The sequence below is a fragment of the Nycticebus coucang genome, chromosome 3, assembly GCF_027406575.1.
Source record: "Nycticebus coucang isolate mNycCou1 chromosome 3, mNycCou1.pri, whole genome shotgun sequence".
Classification (NCBI taxonomy): domain Eukaryota; kingdom Metazoa; phylum Chordata; class Mammalia; order Primates; family Lorisidae; genus Nycticebus; species Nycticebus coucang.
Window position 1 is genome coordinate 147,375,071 of NC_069782.1, and position 18,426 is coordinate 147,393,496.

General features: G+C 38.2%; 1 protein-coding gene across 2 annotated transcripts in view; it reads right to left on the minus strand.

Moving 5' to 3' along the window:
- Window positions 1–225: 225 nt before the first annotated feature.
- The window catches only part of CACUL1 (CDK2 associated cullin domain 1), an 81,049-nt gene continuing 62,848 nt past the window's right edge, over window positions 226–18,426 (minus strand). Inside the window, exons 6-10 of one of the 2 annotated variants that reach the window (XR_008378894.1) lie at window positions 17,372–17,461; window positions 13,623–13,761; window positions 6,557–6,600; window positions 6,005–6,185; window positions 226–1,666 (exon numbers count right to left, since the gene is read on the minus strand). Coding sequence is in view for 1 of the 2 variants with exons in the window: in XM_053584716.1 (XP_053440691.1) it covers window positions 6,145–6,185; window positions 6,557–6,600; window positions 13,623–13,761; window positions 17,372–17,461 (314 nt within the window). In the remaining variant the exon portion in view is untranslated. Of the gene's footprint in view, window positions 1,667–5,988; window positions 6,186–6,556; window positions 6,601–13,622; window positions 13,762–17,371; window positions 17,462–18,426 lie in introns of those variants that run through there. The other variant, XM_053584716.1, reaches the window with a different exon arrangement.

The following is an 18,426-nucleotide window of genomic DNA, read 5'->3' on the forward strand; positions in this document are numbered from 1 at the left end:
CAATGGCCAACAACAACAAAAAAATATCCAGGCATTGTAGTGGGCACCTGTAGTCCCAGCTACTTGGGAGGCTGAGGCAAGAGAATCGCTTAAGCCCAAGAGTTTGAGGTTGCTGTGAGCTACGACACCATAGCACTCTACCCAGGGCGACAGCTTGAGACTGTCTCAAAAAAAAAAAAAAAAAAAAAAAAACACATGTGTGGCGCCTGTGGCTCAGTGAGTAGGGCGCCCGTCCCATATACTGAGGGTGGCGGGTTCAAACCTAGCCCCGGTCAAATTGCAACCAAAAAATAGCCGGACATTGTGGGGGGCACCTGTAGTCCCACCTACTCAGGAGGCTGAGGCAAGAGAATCACCTAAGCCCAGGAGTTGGAGGTTGCTGTGAGCTGTGTGATGCCACTGCACTCTACCAAGGGCCATAAAGTGAGACTCTGTCTCTACAAAAACAAACAAACAAAAACCACATAAACAAACACAGAACTGATGCTAATAGAAAAGTTTTGTACTCAGTTGAAAAAAATCTGTTGAAAAAAGGCAGAGGGTTTAAATAGCACCCTACTTGGCTGGGGAGTTAGGAGAGAGTGAAACCTGACAGGTGACTTAAATGTGAAGAAAAAGAAAAGATAAAGTCACTGAATTTTACTATATGCAGTAACCAAAAAGTAGATAACATTACAACAGAGCTAAGGTAAAAAAAAAAAAAGGATGAGAATCAGTATTCCTACAATACTGTAAGAAAGGAACTCTTCTAAAAAGACAGCAAGAGAAACTAAAATCATAAAGTTACAAAAATCCTAGGGGATACTAATTTCACAGCAAGAAAACACGATTATAGAGAAAGCATGGTACAATAAATGCAAAACACCCCCCCAAAGTCTGAAACTTTTCATTAAAGGCCACAAAAGAAACTATGCCAGTGTAAGAAAAAAAGAAAAACTATTAATACATATACATCGATATATGTGTATGTACTATATATGTATAAAAAACATGTATATATGTATGTGTGTATATGTATATACTATGTGTTACATAGTAACACACCGAGTTTGTCAGTGGTACAGAGGTCAAGATCAACACTCACCCTGCAGGCTAATTAACTATGGCAACAGCTGTGCTGGATTTGGTTATAATTTCAGAGGGATTATGAATATACTGTAAGCAAAATCAAATGTTCTGTATTATAAGGAAGTTTCAGGGAGCCATATATCAAGGCCAAGGGCATATGTACAAGGTCTGTATATAATATAACAAGGCCAAGGACATCTGTACAAGATTTATTTCATTAACCACAATGTTTTAGAGTGATAACACATACCCTAATACAGAAAGAATGATTCAAAATCCACCAAGAGTTAAAGGTCAAGAGCCAAAGTCAGTGGCTTTATATCCCAGGTCAATAAGAGTTTCATCCACCATTTTGGGTTTTTTGATTAATAAACGAGTTGATGTACAGAACACCCTGTTCTGAGCTCACCGTGACTTCTGACAAACAAGCACCACCAGGGGACTAGACTTCATTGCTTCATCCTTGCTCTGGCTGTGCTGGTGAGTGGCAAAAAAGCCTCTTGCCAGTCCTTGACCTCCAAATTATTCATAAGCATTCCTGTTTATTCCACAGCTCCTCACAACATCACATTTGAATAATTTCTCCTGAAATGCATGGCTGTAATGTTGACAAATAAGACTAATGAGAGCAAGTAAATTGCTGTTTAACAAAACACACCCTTCTAAGAGAATATCCACAGTCTTATTGCATTTGGTACATAGTCACAACATTGAAATGACATGTGAGAATCAATACAAAATATTTATTTTTTCCAAACCACAGAATTCTTAACCCCAGAGCCACACTATAAATTTCCCAGAATCGTAAGCCATTAACATTTTTCGAAACAATTCAGTCCAACCAGAAATGAAGATGATTTTCAACCAGCAGGGGTGCACTATATAGCAGGTTCCCGTAAAAACAAATCTCTGATTAGCATTTTCTCTGATTCTCCCACAGCCACTTCATCAACATAAGCAGTAACAGTGTATGTGCTCAATCCACTTGGCTCCGAAGGGAGGTTCAAATCAGGATCTCCGCCAGTGGAGGAGAAGTGTGACAATTTCAGTTAATCAACCACAGCAACAAAAGAGGAATCACAGAGAACAGGGCTCCTTTTATATATTCTAGTGGCCAGAAACTAGGGCGAATTTCAACAGGGTAATTAAAAATAACAAGACAGCAATTTCTCCCTGAACTCCTACGATCTCCATTTTAACATCTGATAAGTGAACTTCATCTTATACAGTCTTACTGAAAACAGTAATCACAACCAGAAAGATCCTATGAACCTCTTAGAGGTATCACATCAAGGGACTGACATTCTGACCTTGAATTTTTAGGTCCCTTTAAGAGGCCCAGACTTGGATTTAAGTACACATTATTCCAAGCTAAAAAGCTCAATGAAACAACATAAAGAGTCAACCCAAAACACCTGAACAATGGCTGGATAACTAATGTAGGTTTTTTTGTTTTGCTTTTTAGCTGTAAAGCTTTTCAATATCTCAGATTAGTGCATATTCATTAAACGATGCTGTTATTTTAATAATAGCTGTTCATTAAACAACTGAATTTTAGCTCAAGGGCAAATACCTTTTGCATAATAATCACAGAGATAATTAACTGCTATAAATCAGGGGAAAAAATAGAAGAAAATACAGTCACCCTCAATAATAAAAGGAGAAAATCTGGAAGGGTTACTGTTTAAAGGGAGATTAAGGAGGATTATTTAAATACTATGATACAAGTGTGCCTGCTCACTTTATAACTGCAGAAACCAATTTTGTTTGCTGGATCACCATTACCTTTGCTAGTACTGGACCACTACTTAGAACTTAGAAGTTACCCTTAGAACTTACGTAGAAGTTACTCTTTTGTTCTGAAAACCATTCAAATCCCTTGTTCAGTCAGTATAGCATACTGAGAGGTGATATGTGCAAACTCTTCCTGAGGAATTATTTATGTGTGCAAATTTGCAACCCAACAGAAAGCATGGCAGATAGCAAGGGAGTGGCAGCTGTACGTGTCTCAGCACTGGAAGACATATGTGCAGTGCTCATGGCCATGGGCATCTATTCTGCAATCTCATCTACCCACAAATTAGCTATCATCCTAGACCTCCTAAAAAGGCAACTGCTGCAAATTTACAAACAAGGAAGGAAAAAAAGTAACTCTGCCACAAAATTTAACAAAGCACAACTCGTGCATTCAGGTTTTCTTCTTACTAACTGTGCCTAAGAACTGTATTAGGCTAAGAGTCACAACATCAGATTTTGCTTTCTGCCTCAAAGAAAACAGAACAGTGATTCATGTTTGGTTAGGGTACAGCTGTGATAACAGAGGTCAGGAGATGACGCCATTACTGAAGCTTAACACTGACCTTTAAAATACATACTGTCTCTCAAAACAATTACCTTCTATTTACTTTTACACATCATTATTTCAAGATGTTTGACTTGGCTTTCTTTTTTAAAGGTCTAGTTTCAAGCTGCACATACTGGTCAGTTTAGCCAATCAATTGCATGTGTTGACTAACTTGATAATGAATCTACATGTACCATTTTCTGTCTTCAGTGGTTTCTGTCTTCATGTACCATTTAGGCCTTCAATGATTTGGTGCAAAAGCTAGGATTTCACTGGGGTAGAAAAACTATATACTGTACTGGCAAGCATATAAGAAAACACAAGAAGAAAATACTTTCTGTCAAATAATCTTTAGTCAATACAAAATGGCAGGGGAGGGGGGTGGAAAATTTTATTTCCTTTCATGTTGTAAACTAAGAATTCTGTCAATAATCCCAATAAAAAGGTGAGTCAATTTCAAGAAATAAGTTCTTTATACTGCAATGTACCTCAGAGGGGGGTCAAGATGAGTAACAACACCCCAGGGCCATGTGTACACCCTTTAGAGTGCCTTCCAATCATGGATTTGTAGTACCAAGCCCTGATCACTGTGCAAAAATTTAGAGAAATTAAATTTTGCAAATTTTACTTTGCCTACTTTTTGTTAATATATACACAATAAAAGAATACAAAATATTTCTCCATTAACTTAATGCAAAAGCATCTAAGGATTTTAATGCCAAGTCACATCATTAATGCAATGCTTTTGAAGGGAAGATTCTTCTGTTAGTCAAAAATGAATGCTCTCTCCCACAAAAAGCACTTGGGTGTATTATTAGGATCCCAAAGAATTCACCTACATTTAAAGAAATGTTTCTGGCAGAATTATTATTAAAACCACTCAAGAAAGATTTCTGTTCCAGGTGCTAATTATAAGCCTGCAGTAAGCATTCCATTGAAAAAAGTAAAATCTGATCATCATGATAAAATGGAATTCTTCCTTGATACCAGAATGTTATTAGTGTATCAAATTAAACTGTATAGATCATAGTGAGAGCCAGTATAAAGTCTTACAGTAATTGTGTTCATCAATGTAATTCAAGATGCTTAGAGTTAAATGAGTCCAATTAAATACCTCCACAAAATCCACCAACTCTGGTTGATGAGTATTTAAAAAAATAGTTGACAACCTTGACTTTTACTTCTCTGCATAATGATTTTACATATCAAGAACTTCTAATATTAGAAAACTGACTTGCTCTCCATATCCCACTTCAAACTCTCCCACCCATCCCACTCCCCCCAAATGGCAAACTTATCTGGCAGAGGAAACTATATGAAAAACCTTCAAATCGTAAGTGTTACAGTGTCCCTGGTACATCTTCCTTTTTCCCCTCAAGTTCACTGAAGAGGTAAATACTATTAGTGTGACATAGCCCAATAAAGTGAAGCATATGGCTCAATTTAGATTCAGCAAAATTGAGAAGAAAAAAGTATTTTTCTGTTGCCACATCTTTCTATTGTTGTCTTTCAAAACCAGCTGGAATAAGCTTCAGAGACTTTTATGAAGAACTAACCAAACAGCACTGCAGGTAGGGAGGAATAAAATACAGCTTTGCCGCGGCTGGAGGGAGCCTTAAAACAGCAGTGCTACTTCTTCCTGACATTCAAATATGTTTAAAAGATGCAGACTGCAGACTTTTTTAAGAGCGATTACCTCACTCATTTAAAATGAAATGGATCAAGATCCCCATACATTGATTATATTTGGATTTAGTAACTATCTGCTTCCTGGAGCATTATAGGAAGCAGCCTCTCAACAACATTCAAAGGGGCACTTTAGTGCTAACGTACTGCCCACCCCTAAACTAGATTACTGCCAATATTCTGCAGCTGGGGAAGCCTGTTAAGTGACAGAGGAAATGGAAATGCTTTACAAGAGTTGGTCCCCAACATTAATACAAACACACTCTGCCAAAGCAAGGGCAAATCTGACCAATATGCAACAGGTTTCTATTTTCCCACTTATTTAACATCCTGCTACAAAGTCACACCTGCCATCTTCGTGGGTTAATTTGAAACACCAAAAACTTCTCCAGGAGGCATTTGTGAGTTTGACAACAAGGTTACACAGTTGCAAAGTGCACAAAGCTCAAGGCACAGAGGAGAAAAAGTTGTGAACTGATGGGACATTCCAGTAAAAGTGGAGTTAGCATTTTCTGTTTCTAATGCCAAACAAAGACCAACTCTTTTAAAGGGGGTTGTTTTGATTATGGGTGAAAAATACTGTATTGTAATGATCTGCTTGATTTTAAAGCAAAAGATACCTTGACACGTGAAACCGATACATGGAAATGCCAAGTCCACAATAAACAAAACAAGTGCTTAAAAAAAAAAAAATATTCTTCTGCTTTTATATTTTTGGAGGAAGCTGCTGATTTTGGCTGTCGGATTTCACTTAGCAATGGTCACTTTCTAAGATGTGTGTTCCTCATAGGATCTATATATAAATGCATTAGAAGATTGTCCCATTTCAAAATCACCCCAAGTCTAGCAGCAACTGTTTTTATGTTTTTGTTTTCTGTTAGTTTTTTGTTTTGTAAAATTACAAACCAAAGTAAGAAGTCCAACATCCTCTTCTAAGAACAGCTTTGTGACAGAGCTCCTGAGTGTCTGCAGGCCCCCGCTGTGCTCTGAAAAGTCTCTGCAGTTCCAGTGTGTCCTCTTTTCAGGAAAGCACTTCAATACATTCACTATCTGTACCCCCTGGAACTTGCACATGCTGATGAGCTGTCTGAAAAAAATGTCAGAACAGTAAACAGTATGAATTGCAGACAACGTTTGATAATGGCAGGAATCTGTTTATTCAACACACATTTCTCACCCCTTTCCCAATCCCTTAAAACCATGTGGCTTGGAGGGAAGTGCAAAGGGCTGGGATTATCATCCTATCCTAGCAGAGACTAAAGAATCTGGTGGCCTCATGACAACTGCCTGAGAACCACCACCAACTGGACTTCAGAGCTGCCACAGCTTGCAGAACAGCCTGACCATGACCAGACACCATCAAGAACACCGTGGATATTATCACATTCACTGCAATTATCACCACTGGCTGCCTTCCGTCATAAAACCATTGAAATGGGAAGGAACATCATTACTTACTATAAGCCAACTCATCCCCAGCTCTCTTCCGGGACTGGTCACCTCTGGGGATAAGAAAAGACGACGCAGTCAACAGTACTGACTTCACATACAAAACAGGAGAGACAAATTGACATATGTGATAATGGAAACACTGCAGATACTTCAGTTCTAACCCCAAAAGCTACCTTATAATAGACATTAAACTTAAACTGAATCATTTATAACCTGAATATTCTTAGCTAAAGGGAACTGTCTTTTTAATAAAGGATCATCTATAAAGATAGTTTACACTGAGTTCTAGAAACAAGTACAGACTAAAATATGCCTTTGAAGATAAACCTGGGTTCTGCTGTCAACAACCTTACCTGCATATATTAAAGAAAATTTCAAATATAAAATAAAGAAGATAAATAAAAATCTTCCCCTAAACTCCCTATTTTGAAACCAAAAACTGCTTAAAGCCTCTGAAAAAAAAATCTCACAATCTTAATGTACCTTAATTTTCTTTTTTGCAGATGGAAGAACATGAACCTTGACATATTTAACCAGCTGATCCTTAAATACACACAAAAGTTTCAGGTCCAGTTTTGAGTTAAGACAATAGAAGTTATGAGTAGGTTCTAATCCCAGAAATAATCTCAGACAAATGTCTAAAATGCTTAAGAAATAAGTAATAATAACTAGCTTTTTCCTCCTCAGTCTCTTGGCAGAATTTTTACAGTTGATCTCTTCCTTCCTGAAACATTTTTCCAGGGGGCTCTGTAGTTTTGCTTACTTTGGACATGCCAGAATCTCCCAGATTTCTATACCCAGCTCTAATTTCCTGCCCACACTCCAGATTTGTAGGACCCACTGCCTCGTCCCCATGTCCACTGGATGACTAGACGTACTGCCAGTTTACCACACTCAGAATCCTCACCTGTCCTCAGCCTTCCATCTTGATGAACAGCACCCCCATCTGGGCCAAAGTACCCCTCCCCCCCAATCATCCTTGATTTCCTCCTACCCCTCACTGTGGAGCATTCTGACCTAAAACATTATCCAAAATCAGCCACTCCTCACCAACTCCACTGCTACAATCCCAATCCAACCACTATCTTCTCTTCTCCATACAACTGCATGGCCCTATTACTAGTCTAGACCAGCGGCTCTCAACCTGTGGGTCGCGACCCACAGGAACTGTATTAAAAGGTTGCGGCATTAGGAAGGTTGAGAACCACTGATCTAGACAGAAGCCAGAGTGATCTCATGTAAAGCCATAAATGAGATTAGTTTAACAGTGGCTTCCCATTACAGTTAAAAATCAATTCTAATCCATTTTCCCAGCCCTGTGACATGTCTCCTGCCTACCTCTCCAATCCCATCTTCTGTCTCTGCTCACTATGCTTCAGCCACCTGGCTCTCTGTCCCTTGGAACTGGTCAGCACTTTTGCACTTACTGCCTCCTCTGCCTGCAACACTCTCCCCACCCTGGGCAGGTACACACTGTCTCCCCATTGTCTATGCCCTGGCTGGACTGTCACCTCCTCAGAAGGCATTACCTTATCACGCTGGTCACTAACTCTCCATCCCATCCTGTTTGATTTTCCTCATATTACTTATTAATTTTTTTTAACATTGTTTGTCTTCCAACATTTAGAGCGTAAGTTCCACCTGTCTTGTTCAACCCAGTGCCCAGAGCAGTGTCCAGCACAGACACAATAAATACTTGCTGAATTAACAAATCAGTGAATAATTCACAAATAGTCCCCAAAACAGATTAGAATGCTAGACCAGATAATTACTGCCTGCTTTTGAATATCTTTCCCCTTTCTTTCTCTGGTTATGGTTAGGATCAGGACAGAATCCTCTTGCCAAGCCGGATGAAAAACCCTAAAGACCGGCAGAAGGAGAGTGTTACACGATCTCTGAAGTACTTTTCTTCAGGCAGAACATTTAGCCTAAACTAGCCTTTGACAGACTAAAGAGCTCCAAACAGATTGGCCCTCGTGCCACTTTTCAAACACCTCTGTAGTTAACACTACACGTAGCCAAAGCCAACTGAGTGTCTTATGTTGTTATTTATACCAGTATCATCACAGTAGCATTCACCAAGTATTCTGAAACATATTAAGTTAGTGATCAACTTTTAGACATAGCCTTCATTCCTGCCCCTCTAAGGTTAAATAAAAAGTGAACATGGAAAAAATTGCAGATGTGAAAATAAGAGAAGACAGAAAGAAAGAATATAAATGTGTTAGACAAAAGCGGCTACTGAAGATGTTATCTAATTCCACAAATCTGGAAAACTGTCTCAAAACTAGACTAATTATTAAATGAAAAAGCACCAATGTGGGGGCGACCCTCTCAGCTAAAAGAGACAGATTCTTCTTACTTAGGTCACTTAATCTAGTGAACATTTTCCACACTGTGATCTCTGACATCAGACACCAAACTGCTGCCCCTCCCCAGTCAATTCAATTATGTGGCCAGAGATAAAAATATATCTTATATGTTAATTCTAACTTTAAAGTAAGTCTACCCTGTATTTCCATGCACCTAAATATTGTCTCACAAAATTTCTAGCTCAGATGAGAATCTGTCCACTAACTACAAAAGAGATATTTGACACCACTCACATATTATTTCAAAGACTTACTCTACCTACCATCCACATTAAAGCTGGGTGCTGCCTATTCAGGACCCCCACACCATGGAAGCAGAACACCATCACCTTATGTGAGAAAGTAGTTTGCTAAACCATAAAATGACTGCTCCTATCAGAAGAGCCAGGAACAGAATTCTTGTTAGATAGCCTATACTACATTCTCAACTTTTTTTCATCCCTGGACACTATTTCATCCAAAACAATGCTAGCCAAATAACGATCAAAGAAGACATTAAGTTTGAAAGGGCAGAATGCGGAAGATCCATGCAAAAGAGCAGAGACAACTTTTCCATCAGATGCTGAGTTTGGTGTCTGCACATCCTTTCTGGCCATGTGAACAGCTCAGAAGTGGGTATGAGAGGGCCAGCTGTGGCAGGGTCCACTCTGTGCAAAGTACCTGTCAGAATAATTTATGAGGCAAAGTGTAATCCTCATAGTAAATATATAATGTTTACATATAATATATGCTTATATTATATATAAATATGAAATATAATATATATAATGATAATAAAGTTTAAATTAAATTATAAAATGGCCCAATTACATTTGTAAAATAAAACATTTTAATTTTATCACCTCTTGGAATACTGTCTGACATTTAAATCTCAGTCAGAAGTTGTATAAAAGAGGCTTGGCACCTGTAGCTCAGTGGTTAGGGCACCAGCCGCATACACTGAGGCCAGTGGGTTTGAACTTGGCCTGGGCCTGCTAAACAACAAGGACAACTGCAAAATAACAAAAAAAAAAAAAAAAGAAGAAGCTGGGCACTGTGGCAGGTGCGTGTAGTCCAGCTACTTGGGAGGCTGAGGCAAGAGAATCGCTTAAGCCCAGGAGTTGAGGTTGAGGTTGCTGTGAGCTGCGACAGCACAGCACCCTATCAAGGGCGACATGAGACTCTGTCTCAAAAAAAAGGTTGTATAAAAGAATTCCACTTTACATCAAAAATCCAAGGCATTTCCTTGAATGTAACCAATTTGGCCTTGGCCGAACAATGCGGTATGAGTCCTTTATGTGCAAAGGTAAAGTTACCTGAGGTTATACAAGGACTCGATCACTCATCTCATCCCAAGCAAATCTGACATTAAGAGCTACTATACACCCAACAATCCTGCACCTTGTTCTCTTATTCCAGTTCCAAAATCAGGATTAGGGAAATGTCTCAAGGCATGTTTAAACAGCCCCACACATTGTTCTGCAAGGAAAACCCAAAGTGCTCGAGAAACCCATAAGTGCCATACCCCTACACGGCTTCATGCAAAGAAGCTTTCAGGGGCTGCTTTTTTTTTTTTTTTTTTTTTTTAAGACATTAATAAGCTCATCCCCCCAAATAAAAGCAAATTATTAAATAAAACATAAATGAAAGTCAAAAATGAAAGGCAGCTATAATAAAAAACACTATGAATAGGGCGGCGCCTGTGGCTCAGTGAGTAGGGCGCCAGCCCCATATGCCGAGGGTGGCGGGTTCAAACCCAGCCCCGGCCAAACTGCAACCAAAAAATAGCCGGGCATTGTGGCGGGCGCCTGTAGTCCCAGCTGCTCGGGAGGCTGAGGCAAGAGAATCGCGTAAGCCCAAGAGTTAGAGGTTGCTGTGAGCCGTGTGACGCCACGGCACTCTACCCGAGGGCGGTACAGTGAGACTCTGTCTCTACAAAAAAAAAAAAAAAAAAAAAAAACACTATGAATAAAAGCAGAAGACTTTAAAACTATGGTAAGCTTAGAAAAACCAAAGTTATATTCAGATTTTGCATGTATTAAAAATACTGAAGGAAAAATTTTTAACTATTTCAAAATACATAAATTAAACAAACAAATCTCTCAAAATTTACACTTTTAGTATCATTTTGATTTCTGAACCATGTAAATATACGAACTAGTCTTCAAAAATGAGTAAGTAAAATTAGTATGGCATTAAATGGCCTCATTCTGCACGTGAAAATATTTCTGCGAGAAATACTGCAATTAATGTCAGAAGCATTACAATTAATATATGTGAACCCTCCACGCGCAGGAGAAAAACTAGCTATTGCATGCTGGCATTTCCCAGTGGCCCCTCCTTCCCCACCCACAGGACACCAGTCTACCAGGCCTCACTGAGCCTTTCCTGTGTAAGCTGCCAGGTATAAATGACCAGTGATTACTCAGCACTCCCACTACTACACAAATAAATACAGGACACAAAAAGGGAATAAATGCCGATCCATGGACCAACAAGCAACAAGTTACCTGATTTCTTCCCTAATCTGTGCTGAACCTGGAGACTCAGTAACAGTGACTATAGTCAAGACTAGTCAAGGTTTTCTGAAATTCAGTTTGCCTTAGACCTTTGAAAGATAAATATCCAGCTTTTCTGCCTGTGGACGCTGCCGAGGAAGCATCGTTAAAGTCTCTCTTCCCGAACAGCTGCGGAAGCTCTTCATTGGAGGGTTATGCTTTGAAACGACTGATGAGAGTCTGAGGAGCCATTCTGAGCAATGGGGAACGCTCACAGACTGCGTGGTAATGAGAGATCCAAACACCAAGCGCTCCAGCAGCTTTGGGTTTGTCACATACGCCACCGTGGAGGAGGTGGATGCAACAGTGAATGCAAGGCCACACAAAGTGGATGGAAGAGTCGTGGGACCAAAGAAAACTGTTTCCAGAGAGGATTCTCAAAGACCTGGTGCCCACTTAACTGTGAAAAAGATCTTCATTGGTGGCATTAAAGAAGATACTGAAGAACATCACTTCAGAGACTATTTTGAACAGTATGGGAAAATGGAAGTGATTGAAATCATGACTGACCGAGGAGTGGCAAGAAGAGGGGCTTTGCTTGTTACATTTGATGATCATGATTCTGTGGATAAGACTGTCATTCAGAAATACCGTACTGTGAATGGCCACAACTGTGAAGTCAGGAAAGCCCTATCAAAGCAAGAGATGGCTAGTGCTTCGTCCAGCTAAAGAGGTCGAAGTGGTTCTGGGAACTTTGGTGGGGGTTGTAGAGGTGGTTTTGGTGGAAATGACAACTTTGGCCGTGGAAGAAACTTCAGTCGTTGTGGTGGCGGATATGGTGGCAGTGGGGATGGCTACAATGGTTTTGGTAATGATGGAAGCAATTTTGGAGGTGGTGGAAGTTACAATGATTTTGGCAATTATAATAATCAGTCATCAAATTTTGGACCCATGAAGGGAGGACATTATGGAGGCAGAAGCTCATGGCAGCCAATACTTTGTCAAACCACAAAACCAAGGTGGGCTATGGTGGTTCCAATAGCAGCAGTAGCTATGGCGTGGCAGAAGGTTTTAATTATTCCTGGGAAACAAAGCTTAGCAGGAGAGGAGAGCCAGAGAAGTGACAGGGAAGCTACAGATTACAACAGATTTGTTAACTCAGCCAAGCACAGTGGCCTAGTTGCTACAAAGAAGACATGTTTTAGACAATACTCCTGTGTATGGGCAAAAACTCTAGGACTGTATTTGTGACTAATTGTATAACAGATTATTTTAGTTTCTGTTCTGTGGAAAATGTAAAGCATTCCAACAAAGGGTTTTAGTGTATATATTTTTTGCATCCATGCTGTTGATTGTTAAATGTAATAGTCTGATCACGACACCAAATAAATGTGTCTTTAAAAAAAAAAAAGAAAAAAAGAAGAAAGATAAACATCCATCCCCTGCCCTAGCCAGATGAGTCAACATGCAACCTATTACTTGTAGACACAACTATGCATAAAAAGCCCAGGCATATTCCTTTTCACAACTTTCCTCCTGAATGCCAGGGATCCAAATAACAAAAGACATGTGAAAATGCTACGAGTACACAGATTATGAAAATGTAGGTTATTACGAAATACTGGATAACGGAACAGGGTGTTCTCCCATTGGGAATCATAAAAATTTTAAATTAATGTATTGTAGTTGAAAAATGTACTCTGCAAGATTTTCTGGGATATCATGATGATGAGTTACAAAAAATTTAGAAAAACTAGCAAAGTATATAGAAAAAAACCAAGGGAGGCAAATTTTCTAGACATGTAAAGAAATACCCAAATTTTAGGGGGGAAAAATTAGAATTTAAAGCAAAAGTGAAAATACAAAATTTGAAGTTTCTTTGCCAGTCACAACAGTTCCTTACAACATCATAAAATTTCTACATTGTTTTCCACATGCTCTGGACTAAGAGAAGAAAATACAACTTGGAAGAGCTCTTGGAGGTTGTTCAACAAACTGCCCACCCAAGAAATCCCTTCTTCACAATGCATGCAATCAAGAACAATTTCCACAAAATCAAAACCCAGCTTCTTATTTCTACAGATAGAAAACTGACCACTTCTTGCAACAGCACCAGCACCTTTGACTCTTGGACAGGTATTTCTCATTCTAAGAACTTTAACATCTCTTCCAGGCCAAGCCAAAATGACCAAGGGAAATGTCAAGGGGGTGGGAGACACTTGCCTCGTAAAACCATTCTGTATAAGTTCTCTTTGAAGTTTCTGATCTTGAGCAGCATATTCAGAAAGTTCAGATTCCATGGCCGGAGGGAGAATGTTTGGAATAAATTTAGAAAATAAATTTGGAGCCATCTGAACCCACTCTGTGAGGGAAGGAAAAGATTCATTAAGAAAATCATATGGACAAATTACATTAAATGCAAAAGGGAAAGTTTTATTTTGTTCAAAGAGTAAAAGTATATTAAACTGGGGAACATAAAATGGGAAAAATTAAGGCAATCCCATGCTATAAAGAACATATACAAAAAAGTTAAATTTCCTTTCCAAAAAGAATTTACAGATTGAAGAAAGCAGATATTTTTGCGTTTTACTGATTTAACAGAATTTAATTAAAATCCCTAGGGAATTTTAAAATCGATCTTATTATAATAGAAAATTCTTTTTTGTCTCACTATGTTGCCACGCTCAGTGGAGTGCCATGGCGTCACAGCTCACAGCAACCTCAAACTCCTGGACTTAAGCAATTCTCTTGCCTCAGCCTCCCAAGTAGCTGGGACTATAGGTGCCCAGCTATTTTTTGTTGCAGCTGTCATTGTTGCTTAGTGGGCCCAGGCCGGGTTCGAACCTGTCAGCCTTGGTGTATGTGGCTGGGACCATGACTGCTGTGCTACTGGCGCCGAGCCTATGATAGAAAATTCTAAATGTGGAGGAAAAGATGAATGAGATTACCAAAGAATTCTGGGTGGAAGGGAACTTATGGGGAAGGGGACTGGTGGAAACACCAGCCCTATTAGCCATTCATTTGAACAACATACTGGCCTCAGAACAGAAAAGCACAGGTAATGGTAAGTAAACATATTGAGGGGAAAAAAAAAAAGCGAAAAGACACCACACAAAAAGAGGGGGCAGGTAGGGAATAAACTGGCTAGTACTTTGAAAACAAAAATCTTTTCTGAACCATGTTAAATTACAGCAAATTAAATATATATAAAGTAAAAGAGAGTTATCAAATTATTAGGAAAAAGACCAAGAGACTAATTTATAGAAAATAAAAAGGCAAAGAGAAGTCATAAGAAAATATTTACACCAGACATGACAAAGATGAATTAGTATCTTTATTAAAAAGAAGTTGTACACACCAGTAAAACCAAATAAATGAGTGAAAGAAGGACTGGATAATTCACACCCACACAAAAAAAAAACCCAGAATAGTAAGTAGCCTTTTAAAAATTCAAGCTAAAATAAATATATTCTCTTCTCTCTACACTCAATAAACATTAAATATAAATAATGCCCACCTGTATCATGGGCATGATGAAACCAGTTTTCTTCTTCTTTGGTGGTCCTTAATTTATCCTGTTATCCGTTTTGAATTGTTTTAATCTAGCCCCTTCAGATCTTCCCTTTTGGAAAACATTTTGGCCATATTTGCAAAATATTTTGAATACAGATATATATATATTTATTTATTTTTCAATCATAAAAATTTCAATGTTCTTTAATCCAGAAAGTCCACTTTCAAAACGACAAACTGAGTCAGTAATTCTAAACCAGAAAAGGCTATGTTTGATGCTGACATGCTGTGTTAATGGTAAGTAAAAAAATACAAGTAAAAAAATAACAGGAGAATAGGTAATTTAAAGATGTCAAATAAGTACTGCAAATAACACAAAGACTAATCCCTTGTACAAACTCATGGCAACATGTTTTCAATAGTGTCTTTCCTAGCTCAGCTCAAATATGGCTTTCGAATGGTCTCAATAACATGGTCCTGGGAACCACTAACCAATCACAGCTGGCAGAGGGCAAACCTATCTGATACTTTCTAGAACGCCAGGTGATTATTAAAATAAAGTTTAAGAACAAAGTACCGGTGTTAAATGAAAAAAAAGGCAGGATAGAATTGCTAGAACTATTCCTAAATAGCTTCTAAAGATTGGACAGAAACATACCAAAAATGGTAAGTTTTCAGAATCTCTAAGAATTAGAACCCAGGAGTCTACAGCTTAAAAACCAAATTTTCTTAGGTGATTCAGATGTAGTCATGTAAAGACCAGCACTTGAGAACCACTGCAATGGAAGTAACTTTGATATTCAAAATTCAGCTTTTAAAATAGCCTAACCTTAATCTATCAGGTGAATAAAACTGCTTTAATAAACCCGGAACATAATGGGTACTGGCAAGACACGTAAATGTTAATATTTGCTTAAAAGTATCTCAAAAACTGCCGAGGGCAGTGAAAGGTTAGTCTGTGATAAAATTCACCTTTTCAAAAGGACAATTCTCAAATATAGAATTCTCCTTACAAGTACTATACCTATTACAAGAGCTTGAACCTGGATAAAATAGCTTTAGATAAACATGTATCTATAATTTCTGCTACTGTTAGTGATTAGCTTTATTCTGTAATTTTTGTTACTAACGATGAAAGCCAGAGCTGATAAAGCTGCCTACTTGGGAGGAAGACTTTGTCATACTACACTTGGATACTTTCCAACATATAAGAAAAAGAAAATCATTCATAATCTAGCACACACAAAAAAATTTCATGAGCCATTTTCATCACACTGTAGTAAAATAGAATTAAACATTCTGAGAAATTAGAAAAAATATCTGTTTATGGGACACATGTAATAAAATATTTTGCTATATCATACAAATAATTACTTTATGCAAGTAATTTCTGTTAAAAATTATAAAGAAGAAAGCTCAAGACCTGGATCTAAACTTAAGTAACAGTAAGTCACTCATCATTTAGAGTAGCTTAAGAAGGTGTTTCTAAAATCAGGGTCTATGCAGCTGGGTACCACAGTTTATGCCAGGTTCCATTTTATCTAGCTCAATTCTGACATGTCTTTTAACTTAATTAAGCAAACGAGCCACCATTAACTTAACAAACTCAAATTGATAGTAATAATGGCTGTTAATGTTTGCATGCTTATTGTGTTATCAGGTACTGTGTTAAGCTCCTTACATCATGTTTTATTTTATTTAATCCTCACACAACAAAAGAAATTCATGAAAAGGTAATTACTGTCTAAAAAGCATCCCTTGTGTTTATGGGTTGTAGAATAATGTTCTACCCTGGTAACTTCTGTAATCTCTCTCCCACAAATATTTTGTAATTGGCTAGACAACTGTATTACAAGTTTGAGATTCTGGCTTACAAACAGGAAGATACATACAAAAGCAACTTGGGATTCCTTTAAATTCACATGTTGTTATTCTAAAATAGATGCATTAAGATAATTTATACACCATGCATTTGAATATAGTGATCTTTGATTTTTGATTCTGTTCTGATTATATCTCTTCCCAAACATCCTTATAAAATGATAACTTTATCAACACTCTTAGATTCCTTGCAAGTTACATAATATGCCTAAGAAGGTGAAGCTGTCAATGTGTATGTCTGTCCATATGTGGAGCATGGGGTAGACAATGAAAGAGAAACTCTATAATAACAAAGACAGAGATTAAGACCAAACATGAAGTTCAATTTTATCTAAGGCGATCCTACAAATTACTTCTTGTGTTTCCTTCACGGGTCCTGCGAAAAACAAACTGATTGGTTTTCCCTAGTTAAGAGTTCCAAGTGAGTTCTGAGTTTATATTTCACAATGATGAATACCTACTCAATTTACTCTAGCAAATGCAAATACCATTAGACCTCACAGAACACATACAGAACCACTGCCCTCTTGGATGAGGCTACAACATAAACAGGTCCAACAGAAATAATGAATGTTTACCTGGTCTGAGAGTATATAGGCCTTTCACAATATTTGCCATAGTTGAAGGTGTGACCTGAAATGGTGTTGACTGGGCTTCTATAAGTAAAGCTAAAATATGAAGAGAAAGTGGGTTAAAAAGAAGGCAATACTTAATATGATTATCAAGATTTCTCTATTACTATTTCTTCCAGCAACAGAAGGGTAAACAAGTGTAAGGACAAATCAAGAGTTTATAGACTAAAGAAATTTTGGTTTTGAAAAATCCAGTACAGCGGTGCCCAATCTAACAGGTAAAAATATATGAAAGTTTATGGAACACTAATGGAATTCAATCAATTCATAGTTTCCCAAAAAAAGTTATAAAGCTTTCTAAAAGCAGTAGTAGTCAAGATACTTAGTACTGAAAAAAGTGCTTCCATTACATTTAGGGAATAAAATGTCATAAAATAAACTCCCTCAATCATTTCTCCTTCCCCAAGTCATCATATTTGAGGCTCTAAGCATTTTTCTGAAAGACATGTATTAGTAATTTTACAAACAGCTCAGAGACAGAAACTTATGCAGCTTCGTCTTTTTTCTTTTTTTTTTGGTAGAGACAGAGTTTAACTTTATTGCCCTCAGTAGAGTGCCGTGGCGTCACACAGCTCACAGCAACCTCCAACTCCTGGGCTTAGGCGATTCTCCTGCCTCAGCCTCCTGAGTAGCTGGGACTACAGGCACCCGCCACAACGCCAGGCTATTTTTTTGTTGCAGTTTCGCCGGGGCTGGGTTTGAAACCGCCACCCTTGGTATATGGGGCCGGCGCCCTGCTCACTGAGCCACAGGTGCCGCCCAGCTTCATCTTTTTTCTTAGGAAGCCTACAGGCAAGAGATAATGATAGCACATCTTTTTCATTTTCATGACTTTGTTAACCATGACCCTGCATGACCTTGACTCCAAACTTGACAACAGAAATCAGTTTTCTTTTAGGTTGTCAGACAGCCACATGAACATCTTATTAAATAAATTTTTACATGAGTAGGAATAACTCCTTTAGATAACGTCACTAAAAGGTATTATCAAGTTCCATTAT